Source organism: Mus pahari, chromosome 10 (assembly GCF_900095145.1).
Source record: "Mus pahari chromosome 10, PAHARI_EIJ_v1.1, whole genome shotgun sequence".
Taxonomy (NCBI): domain Eukaryota; kingdom Metazoa; phylum Chordata; class Mammalia; order Rodentia; family Muridae; genus Mus; species Mus pahari.
The window spans coordinates 52,502,447-52,515,971 of record NC_034599.1 but is presented as its reverse complement, the minus strand read 5'-3'; the positions used below and the strand labels follow the sequence as shown (position 1 = coordinate 52,515,971).

Below are 13,525 nucleotides of genomic sequence, written 5' to 3'. Positions count from 1 at the left end.
CAAGAGGTAGGGAGCTGTTGGAACCCAGGCTGGAGAAGGAAGTTGAGAGATGTCAGTGAGTGGACTGAACCAGAAGGATGCACATCCTATGGTAAGGGGCACAGAGGATAAACCCCGAGGGCATCTTAGGACAGGTGGGTCGGGAAGAGGAAGCTCCTGCAAACCCAGCCCTCCAGAAGCTGAAGCAGGTAGGTTATGGGTTAGAGGCCAACCTGGGCTGCTTACTGACAACCTGTCCTTAAATATTAATCAAAACTGCTGGGCGTGGTGGCTCATGCCTTTAATCCCAGCACTCNGGAGGCAGAGGCAGGCAGATTTCTGAGTTCGAGGCCAGCCTGGTCTACAAAGTGAGTTCCAGGACAGCCAGGGCTATACAGAGAAACCCTGTCTCNAAAAACCAAAAAAAAAAAAAAAAATCAAAACTGCCTGTGAAAAATATAAAGGAGAAGCCTGAGGTTGGGTGGAGCAGAGAGAGAGCCAGTGCCACCGAGGCCCAGAGAGCCTGTGGGGAAGCCATGGGGGCCTGCCTCGAAGAAGGCACTGGGATGAGATTGTTGTTGGTTTCATCCCCAGTCTGAGGAAACTGGCCTGGGGTAGTGTCTGTGTTTCGACAGGCCCATTCCAGGAAAATGGATCAGTAACTGGAAGACAGCAGTAGAGGAGTAGGCAGTCAGAGGCTCGTGCAGGTTTCACTGTCCAAGGGAAGGACACCGACCCATGGATCATGTCCAAGCCCTGAGGGGAAAACAAGCTACTGAGAAGGCTTGGTAGGGATGGGTGGTAGAGCCAGCCTTGGAGTTGCCCTCTCTGACACTGCAATACAGGGAGGCACACACTGGAGCCTTGGTGAATGTTTGATGACCAAATTGAAACCAGACAGACACCACTGAAACCCTAGCATCTTCTAGGTGAGAAGGCACATAGGCCATCTTGGCTACATACAGAGTTCTAGGTCAGCCAGGACTACAAGGTGAGACCCTGTCTTAAAGAAAAGTGTCCTAATAGCTTCAGCTTGGGCTCCTTGGGTCTGTTAAACCATGTGAGGCCCAGGGCCTGCTTTCTCAGATCTTCCTGCTCCCAAACCATACCTCTCTGCTTTGAACACATCAATCTTAGGAATCTCACAACCTCGCTGCCCGTGGGCCCTTCTTTTGACAGGGGACACCCCCCACACACACACACACACACACGCATACCCCATCTCTGCCCCTTTTCCTGAGTGCCTGGTAAGTGGCACATCCTGCTGCCTTCGCACTATTGGCTGACTGCTGCCAGCAGAAGGTGACACCTGGCAAGACTTCTGGGTACCAAGTAGTACCGTGTTAGGGGTACCTTCTAGGTTAGGAATTATGTCATACTCATTTACAACAACCCAGCAGCCGCACAGATGGTTGGAGGAGAGGAGAAATGCATGCACGCACAAAGAGAAGTCAAAGCTGGGGCTGGGGCGGAGCTGGCAGTGTTTGCCTTGCATGCAGGAAGCTCTGGGGTTGATTTCTTGTAGTGCAGAGTCTGGGCATGGGGTCACAGGCACCTGAAAAATGGGCGTGGAAGACTCCGCAATGTAAGTTCATCCTCAGCTGCAAATTGATCAGAGGCTGGGCTGGCTAAATGAAGCCCTGTCTAAGAAAGGGGTGGGGGGAGTGAAAAACTGGGCTGGTGGGTTAGAGCTCAGTTCTACCATTGTTAAGAGCTCTTAACAATGAGGTCCTGGGTTCAGTCTCCAGCACTTGATCCAGATACAAAAACGCTTCAAAATAAAAATGAAAACAAAAAGGGAAAGGAAAGGAGGAGATGGAAGCTAGAGACTGAAGACAAGAGAAGGGAGAGAAACTGAAGGACAGCTTCAGGTGAAATGACACCAGACGACTCAGCTACCTGCGCCAGCTTTGCTTCAGTGTCCTGGGAGCTGGGCCTGCTCCTCCACAGCCTTTATTGCTAGCTTCTAATAGAGGATGACTGGGGAGGAGTTAAAGTTCCCTCCAGCCAATCTTCAGTGAAGCCAGGTGGTGATGTGATTCAGGTATCTGTAAATGCTACAGAGCAGCTCCTATCCACTTTCAGGAGTATGTATGGGTCAGGGATCATTGTCAGGAGGAAGAAGGAATCAAAGGCAGCTGTATCAACACATGGATGATGGCTCACAAAACCCAGAGCCCTGGAGCTTGCTGCACAACTTGGAAGAAACTCCACAGATCAGTGTCTTCCAGGCAGCTTCACCAGTATGAACCTACCCAACAGTTCATCCTTATAGCCTTGAGGGCCCTTATATATCTGGTCAGTTTCAGGGACTTCCTGAGTGCTCTGGATTGTGTATTTCCTGAATTTTAATGAGCCTACCTCTAGAACTGGTGACTTAAAAGAGCCTTCCCTCAGAATTCCCTGAGTCTTCAAAATTATTTACTAAGTTTCAACAGCCTTCCATCAGGGTGGTTTGTTAGAACTCCAAGGAGATGATTCACAATATCTTTCTTGGATAGAGGCCTGAGTCAGGAAACAGCTGTAGGAGAATCCCAACCCCCACCCCCACTCCTGTCACACTGCCAGCTTGGCTGTGAAGGTAGAGGTGGTTGAACATGGCACAGTGACTTCTTTTAGCATTTCCTTAAATGCGTGTATTCACCGCCTGGGCGAAATCAATTTAACAGCTCAATCCCTACAGCTATTAGAATGCTTGAATTGACTGCTCTGGAAAACAAACCTTTACCTAGATGGAGGAATTTGGAATGCAGGATTCTTATCTTTCAAGAGTATTTTTAATTGTGTAAAGAATAGAATGGAGTGTAGCTCAGTGGCAGGGCTCCCTGGGTTGGATCTCCAGCATGAAAGAATAGAAAGCAGAAGACAGGCTGAGGATGTGCCTAGAAATGAAGTCCTAGGCTTGATCCTCCACACCACAAAAAAACGGATGAAGAACCAGGCAGGAGAGACAGAATGAAGAGACAGGTGGGTCTCTTAAGTTTAAGACCAGCCTGGGGTAGGTACCACATGCCAGGCCAGCCAGAGCTACAAAATGACATCTTGTTTGAAAACAACAGTTTTTTTTGTTTGTTTGTTTTTTTAACAGCTGTAAGCTGGGCCTGGTGGTGTGAACGCCTTTAATTCCAGCACTCAGGAAGCAGAGGTAGGCAGACCTCTGAATTTGAGGCTAGCCTGGTCTATAGAGTGAGTTCTAGGATAGACAGGGCTACACAAAGAAATACTGTTTCAAAACATAAATTAAAAAAAAAAAACAAAAAACCGCCGGGCGTGGTGGCTCACGCCTTTAATCCCAGCACTCAGGAGGCAGAGGCAGGTGGATTTCTGAGTTCGAGGTCAGCCTGGTCTACAAAGTGAGTTCCAGGATAGCCAGGGCTATACAGAGAAACCCTGTCTTGAAAAACCAAAACAAAAAACAAACAAACAAACAAAAAACCCAAGCGGACAAATGCTGTAATTTAGATCTTGGCACAGGCAAACAAGGTAGGGCCTTGAAGGTCGTCAGTAGCATCATAGGCCAACTTGGGTGACGTGAGACCTTGCTTTTAAAAAAAAAAAAGCAGAAGATGTAATGAACCATCCCAGGTCTGACTGCGTTCTCTGTACCACCAGCTTGTCCTGTCCTAGGATCTGGGACAGTTGAGAACAAATCCCAGACATATGAATTCATCCATAAAGCTTTAATGTGTTTCTCCTAAGTACGTAAAAACCATAACTCCAGTACTACGTCACACCTAAAATTTAAACCATAATTCTTTGCTATCATCGACCCATTGCTCCAGTTTCCCCAATCATCTTATTTTTCTAGTTGGGTTAAAATTAGACTCCAAACAAGATATTTTATATTTCATAGACTCCAAACAAGATATTTCATCACTTGTATTTGTACTTGTTCTCCCTACAGCCTTTTCCTCCCATTGCCTTATCCATCTTTAATCCCAGCACTCTGGAGGCAGAGGCAGGCAGATCAAGGCCAGCCTGGTCTACAAAGTGAGTTCCAGGACAGTCAGGGCTACACAGAGAAACTCGTCTTGAAAAACCAAACCAAACAACTAAGTACCCGGCTTCTTCTTCTTTATTTATTTTATTTATTTTTTTGGTCTTTTTCGAGACAGGGTTTCTCTGTGTAGTCCTGGAACTCACTCTGTAGACCAGGCTGGCCTCGAACTCAGAAATCTGCCTGCCTCTGCCTCCCAAGTGCTGGGATTAAAGGCGTGCACCACCACGCCCGGCTCTTTTTTTTTTTTTTTTTTTTTTTTTTTAAGTTTTATTATGTACCACGCCCTGGCTGGCCTGGTAACCTAGGATAGTCTTATCAAACTCACAGGAGTCCTCCTGCCTCAGCCTTCTGAGTGTTGAGATACAGGCATGTGCTACCGTGCCCAGCAGTTTTGTCTTTCAAGATACCCTTTGTGGAGGGCCCAGAGGCACTGGCAGAAGGAGTTATTGGGTATGCAGGACAACAGAGGGCCACAGCTAAAGAGAAGGGTGAAGGGATGCAAGGCTCAGGGGAGAGCGGTCAGATGAGTGGCCAGAAAGCAGGCTATGCATGTGCTCTTAAAGGAGCAGGATGAAAAGGACTGCCCCACCCCAAACAAACAGACCAACAAGGAGGGAAGGCCAGGGCTGTGGAGGAGCAGGGCCTGGCACTGAGCATTCCTGAGCTCCCCATCCTCTCACCAGCTGAAGGAGCAGAGGAAGAACAGGAAGATGGCCTAAGCAAAGAACAGAGGCAAAGCTCAAGTTGGCTAGGAGCCCAGGGGATGGCCAAGGCTTCAAGTGGAGGTGAGGAAGGGTGGGGCCTGAGATCAGACCTGCAAGAGAAACAGGATGTGTGTATTGGGGGGTGGGGGTGGAGAGCATAGAGTCAAAAATCTAGATCCTGGAAGGTCCCGGTGTCTCCCTGCCTGACTGCGTGGCGTCCTATAGCCCATCGTTGGCCTCACAGCCAGGATCCATCCAGGTGCCCAGAAACCAGCTCCACTGCAATGCTGGAGACCAGAGGCCTCTCACCTTCCCTCTGCCTCCTTTCCCTACTGCTGGCTCTGCACGGTGCTGAAAGGAGCCAGACCCCTCCTCTACGCAGGTTTGAGTACAAGCTCAGCTTCAAGGGACCAAGACTGGCAGTTCCTGGGGCTGGAATACCCTTCTGGAGCCACCATGGAGGTGAGGAGCAAAGGCGGACTTGCCATGTCCAGGGTCCTCCAGAGTGCTGCCGGGCCTGGAGTCAGAGGGACAGTGGATGTGAGGGGCTCAATTCGAGAGAGGGAACACAGGGGTGACAGTGGCTGGCCCAGGACCCTTCCCAGACCTGTCTCCTGCTCCCCCAGGCCCTGCTGCTTTGCCTATTTGTGAAGGATCCAGAGGCACCACAGAACAAGCTATTGGGTATGTAGGACAGCACAGGGTCACAGCTAAAGAGAAGGATGAAGAAACGCAAGGCTCAGGGGAGAGGGGCCAGATGGGTATAGACCAGGCTATACATCCTAGCTCTACCTCACGTACCAGCTTCAGTTTCTCTTTGCCCAGGACTTTTTTTTTTTTTTGTCTCGCTTCTATTTGCAGTACCCCCTCTTGCTCTGCTCTGGACTGTAAACACACACGCGTGCACACGTACATTCACGCACACACCTGATATGTCCCAGATAGGCCTGTTTTCTGCTAGCTCCATCCCATGGAACTAGAGGTCTGCTGGAGGGAGGCACTGTGTGTCCAGCTGTTTTGTTTCAGCGGGCACCAGCGGCCTGTTGATTGGAGATGGAAGCAGACATGAGAGGATCTTAGCCCACAGGTCTGTGCTCCGGGACTTCCAAACCCCGATTTGTCCGATCCTGTTCACAAAGGGTCTGTGATGACTTATCAAAAACTATGTAATACGCAGGATCGTACATTATGAGTAAGAGAAAAGCATCAAAGACTCTGAGTTAGAGTGGAGCAGAGACTGGGTTGGGGAACACGGGTCATTTACAGATATATGGTGACGTTTATTCAGCCACGGATTTTGTTCAGAGCCTTTTAGCTGGAGAGGCAAAGAGGAAAAGTAGATCGGCTATATATTTCTATCTTAGACGTAAGTGTCAAACAATGGCACAGTTCCTGACTAAGATGCTCTAAGACGACAGGAACAGAAGGCCAGGGGATAAACGAGGGAGTGGGCTGTCTCACAGGCACGTGCTGCCTTAGGGACAGGATGGCAGAGCCAGTGCTCTGCTCAGAACCTCACCACAGCAAGGTGTCACAGATCCTGAGGGAGAGCAGTATGTCCTCCCAGATCACCAGCTAAGATTACTGTCTATCCCTTCATCTCCTCGTTGATCAGAGCCCCACCCAAAGCTCCACTCTGCCCAGCCCAGATAGCCAGACTGAGTCAGGCTCAATCTGGGGTGAGGTCCCAGACACACCACGTAGTGATGAGAACGTGAGCTTAGTCAGATAAGCTTGCCTCCCACACGTCTCCTTGGGCTGGGTGTGGTGGTGTAGGCCTGTGATCCCAGCACTTAGGAGGCTGAGGCAGGAGAATCAAGAGCATGAAGCTACCCTGGGCTGCTTGTCAAGTCCCTTTCGTTTTTATAAAAAGAGCTCAGCTTAATAAAAGCATTTGCCATGCAAGCCTGACAGCCTGCATTTGATTCTGAGAACCCACAGTGGAAGGAGACAACCAGCTACTGAAAAACGATTGAAAGCTGTCCTCCAGCCTCAATATATGGGCCTGCTTGTGGGCTCACACACACACACACACACACACACACACACACACACACACACACACGTTTTAAACGTTTTAAAGTGTAAAAACAAAAACGAAAAAAATGCTGGGCTGGCAATCTGCTCAGTGTTGGGCTGGCAATGCTGCTTAGCTGGCCAGTGCTTGTTTGGCTAAATTCAAGATCTGTATAAAACTAGATGGGATTATTACCGGTTATCCCAGCACTCTGTAGAAATGAAGGCAGGAAGATCAGGAGCTCGGGGTCATCTTCGGCTATCCAGAGAGTTCTAGGCCAGCCTCGTTTACATTATAAAACCAAACCCCCCAAAACACAACTCCCTTCAAGCAGTGGTGGCTTCCAGGGACTTGGGAACTGCTGTGCTTCCCCACCCAGCACTGGCCTTTGCAGAACAAACAAGCTGGATTAGCAAGCTCCGGAAAGTCTTGGCAGGGTCTAGGCCTTGGACCAGGTTCCAGGTTGGTAGACCTGAGTGTTGGGGAGCCAGTTGGAACAGAGCCTTTGATTCCCCCCCCCCTCCAGTCCTGCCGCGTCTGCCTCAGTTTTACTCCCTCTTCTCCCCACCACAGGAAGCTCCTCCGAAATGCCCCCGCCCCCCCCAGCGCCAGGGTAAACCTCGGACATGCCCCTAGTGCCAGGGTAAACCTCGGACACGCCTCCCAGCGCCAGGGTCAACCTCGGACACGCCCCTCCAGCGCCAGGATAGTCCTCGGACATGCCCCCCAGCACCAGGGTAGTCCTTGGACATGCCCCCCAGCGCCAGGGTCAACCTCCGACATGCCCCCAGTGCCAGGGTCAACCTCCGACATGCCCCCCCTCCCCAGCGCCAGGGTAATCCTCGACCTCTCATAGTCTACACCCTTTCCTCACCACCCTCCAGGCCAGAGCCTGCCTCAGACCCTCTGCCACAGACCTTCTGCCATAGACCTTCTTCTTCTTGGGCTGCCCTTGGTCCCTCAGGGGTCTTTCCCAGCTTGTGCTTCTTGTTTTTCCAGAACTGTTGTCTCATGACAAGAAGGAAGCCTTAGTGGAAAGACATGTGTTTGAGCTTCTGTAAAATGGTATCTGGTTTTTTTGGAGACAGAATTGATGATGATGATGGTGGTGGTGATGGTGAGATGGTGTGTGTGTGTGTGTGTGTGTGTGTGTGTGTGTGTATACATATGCATTAGCCCATGCCTATACATGTGAAAGCTAGAGTTGACATTAGGATAAAAATTCCTCAATTGCTTTTCACTTTTGTTGGTGGTGGTAGTGGTGGTTTTATGTACCCCTGGCTATCCTGGAACTCACTCTGTAGACCAGGCTAACCCTGAACTCAGACATTCATTTGCCTCTGCCTCCTGAGATATGTGTCAACACTGCCTGGCTGTCTTTTATTGTTCATATTTATTTGGTTTGGTTTTTTCAAGACAGAAGAGTTGATACTTTGTGTGTGTGTGTGTGTGTGTGTGTGTGTGTGTGTATTTGGTGTTTTGTCTGTATGAGAGTATCAGATTCCCTGGAACCAGGATTACAGACAGTTGTGAGCAGTCATGTGAATATTGGAAACCCAGGTCCTCTGGAAGAGCAGTCCAGCAAGCCCCAACAGGCACCTGTCTTTCCCCCGGGTCTGGGGTTACAAGCCTGTCTCACACTGCCATGCCCAGCTCCTAGAACTCAATCTGTAGACCAGGCTGGCCTCCAACTCACCAAAATCCACCCTGCCTCTGCCTCTGGAGTGTTGGGATTAAAGGCATGCACCATCACCACCTGGCTTATGCCCAGCTTTTTTGTAAATGCTGGAATCTGAACTCAGGTCCTCACACTTACACAGCAAGCTCTTTACCCACTGGGCCATCCCCCAGCCCCAGCACAGTCCGATGTAGCCAAGGATGACCTCAAAGCTGACTACATAGCCAAGGATGGCCTTGAATTCCTGATCCTCCTGCCTCCAGCTCCCGAGAGCTAGGATTGCAGGTGTATACCACCACACTCGGTTTTATGGGCTACTGGGGATGGAACCCAGAGCTATGTGTGTACTAGGCAAGTAGTCACCCAACTGAGCTCCATCTCATGTCCCATAAAATGGAATCTTATAAAAATGGATGGCACAGACGTTCAGTGAGGCCGAAGTAGAACACAGTAAATTACTGGCTCTTGTTGCCTTTCCTGGGTATCACCCAGCCGGGTTCTGGTCCCATTTCCCCAGTGGACTCTCGCATCTCAGCAGCCAGCCACATGTCAAATGACAAAGTCTTGGTGTGAGCTCTTTCCCAGGGCTTGGCTTTTGCCAATGAGATAGAGATGTAGAGTAGAGTCCAGTGGTCCTCTGCTGCCCTGCTCCACAGACGCCATTCCAGGCTTAGAGGAAGTGCGGCTGGTTCCATCTATGAAGAACCGGAGTGGTGCTGTGTGGAGCAACATCTCTGTCTCCTTCCCTTCCTGGGAGGTAGAGATGCAGATGAGAGTGACTGGACCGGGGCGCCGGGGAGCCCAGGGTGTGGTGAGTGGTCCTTCCTCATATCTGTTGGGGAAGCAGGTGATAGGCCCCAGGTACCAGTGTCCTACAGAGACCCTGACCTCTGGGCTGCGAACTTGCAGACCATGTGGTACACCCAGGACAGGGATCAAGTCGGCTCTGTGGCGGAGGGGCGAGCCTCATGGGATGGCATCGGGATCTACTTTGATTCCTCCACCAGTGATGTCCAGGTGGGTAGCCATCTCCTGCTCATCCTCCTGCCCGACTGTCTTAACCCTAATCCTCACTATCCTCACTCTGCCTGCGGCTCAGACCGATTGTCACCTCCCACGCAGGACAGCCCTGTCATCCGAGTACTGGCCAGTGATGGGCGTGACCTCCGGGAGCAGTCTGGGTAAGGGCTTGAGAGAACTGAGCACCCCACACACACACGCTCCCGCCCCGTTCTTGAGTTTATCAATCACTTATACTTCTTTTCCTAGAGAATCCACCCCTCCTAGACCCGAGCCCCTCGCTGATGTCTTATTCTGAGCTCCGCTGCCTGTGGCAACTCTTTCCCATTGGTCTGAGCTGTGCCTCAGGAACCAGACCGCAATGTGCTTGCTTTTCTGGGTGATAGCCCCATCTTTCTCCAGTCATTTAGCACACGAGCCCCAGGTGAAGTGACAGAGGCTGGAACTACCATGAGGGTCTCACTCACTCCAGACACCCTTATTAAGCACAGACTGCTAGGTGTGGACATTGAGGCCCAGGAAGGCTGGTTAACCTGACTGACTGCACAGCAAGGATCCCGGCGCTAGACACACTGTTGTCTTTTTCTCCCAGATGAGGTGGACTCCTGTCCTTCCCCTGCTGGCTGCCCATAGCGGCTGGACTGGTTTGTCAGTGTGTCTCAGCAAACATCCTTCGGCCCATCACAATTAAGATAATTGCTGGCATTTATGGAGTTGAGCTGACTGTATACCAGGCACGGTGCCCAGACGTTTGACATTGTCTTGTGAACCCTCATAACACTGTTATGAGGTAGTTACAATTATTATCCTCATTTTAAAGACAACAGTGCTGGGGTTTGGGAAGGTGCGAGAACTTGCCCAAGGTTATACAGCCACGCAGTCACTGCCTCCAATCTGGCTTCTCCCTGTTCTCTTCTGCCCTGCTCTTGGCTGAAGGTGATAGCATAGGTCTCTTAGTGTGCACCCACGGGGCCAGAGAAACTCAGGCTCGACTCTGCTCCCGATTCCCCGAGCCTGCTGAGCCTCCCTGGGGGGAAGGTGAACTAGACATACTGCCCTTGGTCGTTAGGACAGGTCCCTTAGTGTCTGCCTCAAGTAGTCTGAACCTTGGTAGGTTGGGAAAGGGACAGACAGGCCTTGGAGCTTAAGGGAAATGGAGGGAGGGAGGGAGAGAAGGGTGGAGAGAGGGGGGGAAGTGGGATTAGGAGATGAGCTAGGGGGTAGATTTGGAAATCCTGTGGTTAGCCTGGGCCTCTGGCTCCTGTGAGCTCTCCAGTCCCAGCTGACAGTGCCAGGCAGATCTTACATTCTTATTCCTCCTTCTCCTGCCATGAAAGCAAACTATAGCAAAGGAGCCTCAGGGTAGACTACAGGGACTTATCCCAAGCCAGGTCACCCCACGGGGACAGTGACACTGCAGGCTTGGACAGAGTTGCTCCTGGGACTGTTCTCCATGGACTAGCCCTTTGGTCCCATGTGGCTGGCTGCATTCCAATTGTCCACAGGGATGGAAGTGTCCGGGAGCTTGGCTCCTGTCACAGGGACTTCAGGAACCGGCCGTTCCCCTTCCGAGCTCGGGTTACCTACTGGAGGCAGAGGCTGCGTGTGAGTCACCCTTGCTGTTCCTATGGGAGCCTCCTGTGGGACAGAGAGCTGTGGTGTGAGGGGAGGGTATTTGGTGTCCCAACATCCCCAGGACAGGGACCCATGTGTCACTCACACACTTGTCCTCACACCCATGTGAGGTCCCTGGTACTCCCAGACCAGTGATCTCCCACCAATACAAAGAACCACAAGGTTCCCGTGAGACCAACGCCTGCGTCCCTTTCATGCCATTGCAGTCCCTAGCTCTGTAGTTTCTACCTTACCTCAGGTCTGGGGAGCCGGTGAGTCGAGTAGGGGATAGCCCCTTACCCTGGGACCAGAAGAGGCAGGAGTTTACTCCCTCCATGCCCCTCAGGTGTCTTTGAGTGGAGGTCTTACTCCTAAGGACCCTGAAGAGGTCTGCGTCGATGTGGAGCCCCTGCTTTTAGCCCCTGGAGGCTTCTTTGGGGTCTCAGCAGCCACCAGCACCTTAGCAGCAGGTGAGATCCCTACCAGGTCGGTAAGAGTGGAGGGCTGTGTTTGGTGATGGCAAGACCTGGTTGCAGCTTCTAAAGTGCCTTTGTACGGCATCAACCACCTCCTCAACGAGGGGCCTGGGCTGGTCACACTCCCTCTCTGGCTTCTCCATCAGGAGGCCACATTGACTTTGAAAAGCTATTGAGATCTCAGAGGGAGTCTGGGAGTGTAGCTCTGCGGGTGAGTCCTTAAGCAGCATTCAGGGTGTCCAGTGTGGTGGTGCATACCTGTGATCACAACACTTGGGACAGAGAGGTGGGGGGACGGGACGGGTTGGGAGTTTAACATTCTCCTCTGCTACATAGCAAATTCAAAGGGCAGCCTGGGCTAAGTGAGACCCTGTCTCCAAAAAGAAAAAGCCTCAAATGAGATGACACATGAGGAATTTTATAGTCTGGTATCAATATCCAAAAACTCACTTTACTGGATGCTGTAGGCTAGTAAAAAGAGGGACATCACAAGCTACATACAGAACTGGAGCAGCGGGTTATCTTGAGATAAAAAAGCGCATGGAGGGCCCCCAGCTGAAAAGCAGGTTGCACCCAGAGTGTGGGAGTCTGTGGGTGCCGGTCCTCTATCTTTGGACTCTGGGTACTGGGGAGTCACCGAAGGTTTCTGAGAAGTGATATGGTTACAGCCATGATCAGGAAGCAGCCACTGTGTGCTCATAATTTCAGTAGTAGCTCTCTTCTGTGTCCTGTGGTCTGCTGCATGGCCCTTGGGCCCCACTCTGGCTGTGTGTGGTTCAACCCTCACATCCCACACACTTGTGTATTTAACCTTCATACCTTCCCAATGAAGTAAGCGAGACAAAAGTCAGAGTTGCCCAGGGTCGTACAAGCCTCTTGTTTCTCTGGCAAATAGTAGAGTCAGGATGGATGAGCTGCTGAGTAAAAACCTCCTTATCCCCATTTCATCTGTCCCTCTTCCAGATGACCATGATGTCCTGTCCTTCCTGACCTTCAGTTTGAGGGAACCAGGTCCAGAGGTAATGCCAGCCATGTCTGTTTGATAGAGGTAGCTCAGAGACCCTGCCCTCCTCAGCCACCTCCACTCATGGCATACCTACTATCCTGGTTCTAATCCCAGCTAACTCTCTGAATTCTACTTAAGTCAGACCTTGGGCTGGACAGTGTAGGGGCTAGGGTTTGTCTTCTAGGCTTCCCAGGTGGCATATACCTTTAATCCCAGCACTCAGGAGGCAGAGGTGGGTGGGACTGCACAGTTAGAACCTTGTCTCAACAACAAAAGGAAACCAAGAAAGCCCAAGGTGGAGGGATTGGGGGTAGGGAGTATGGTGGAAGGTGGGGAGGTGGGGAGTGGGTTGGAGGGGAAGAGAAGAAACACTGGTCTGAGCGAGCAGGATGGGAGAGAAGGATACCTGGAGGAGATGAACTTAAAGGAGCACCATACCTAAAGGCTTAAAATGACCAAGGGCCTGAGCTCACAGTGAGTAGGAAAAGATAAAAGGATGTGGCAGACACAGTGCTTCCGTGCAAGCTGCAGGGCTCTGTTGGGACCTGGTGGTTGAGCTGTAGGTTCCTCCTTAGTCCTGGTGAGTCTACGGCTGGAGAGGAAGACTGGGCTCCCAGGGTCCGCGGGGAGGCTGCCCCGCACAGTACTCCCATGCATTTGCCCTTGAGTTTTTGTCTTCTTCCAGGAAGCCCCTCAGCCACTCATGGAGAAGGATCAGTTGCACCTGGCCAGGAAGCTGGAAGAGCTGAAGGCAAGGCTGGCCCTGGGCACCAGAGAGGCTAGCATGCCAACACTGAACTCCCAAGCCCAGGAAGAAGGTAAGTACCCAGGGGTCAGGCAGGTAGGGCCATAGGACATTGTAGGGCTGTGGAACATCGTCCCTCGAACCAGAAGCACATTAGCCAGTGGAGAAGTAAGGACCCACAAGGAAGCTGTATCTAAGCAAAACCTGGGCTGAGCCTTCCTCCTGACACCCTCACTCGGACACTCTCTCTCTCTCTCTCTCTCTCTCTCTCTCTCTCTCTCTCTCT

At 51.3% G+C, this 13,525-nt stretch overlaps 1 protein-coding gene across 2 annotated transcripts in view; it reads left to right on the top strand.

Annotated features, from left to right (window-relative positions):
* The first annotated feature begins 4,869 nt into the window (after positions 1-4,869).
* Positions 4,870-13,525, top strand: part of Lman1l (lectin, mannose binding 1 like) — a 13,035-nt gene continuing 4,379 nt past the window's right edge. Inside the window, exons 1-8 of one of the 2 annotated variants that reach the window (XM_021207386.1) lie at positions 4,870-5,145; positions 9,035-9,189; positions 9,288-9,395; positions 9,501-9,559; positions 10,904-11,003; positions 11,359-11,482; positions 12,452-12,507; positions 13,180-13,312. In XM_021207386.1, the coding sequence (XP_021063045.1) occupies positions 4,968-5,145; positions 9,035-9,189; positions 9,288-9,395; positions 9,501-9,559; positions 10,904-11,003; positions 11,359-11,482; positions 12,452-12,507; positions 13,180-13,312 (913 nt within the window). In that variant the 5' untranslated portion in view covers positions 4,870-4,967. The remainder of the gene's footprint in view (positions 5,146-9,034; positions 9,190-9,287; positions 9,396-9,500; positions 9,560-10,903; positions 11,004-11,358; positions 11,483-12,451; positions 12,508-13,179; positions 13,313-13,525) is intronic. The other variant, XM_021207387.1, reaches the window with a different exon arrangement.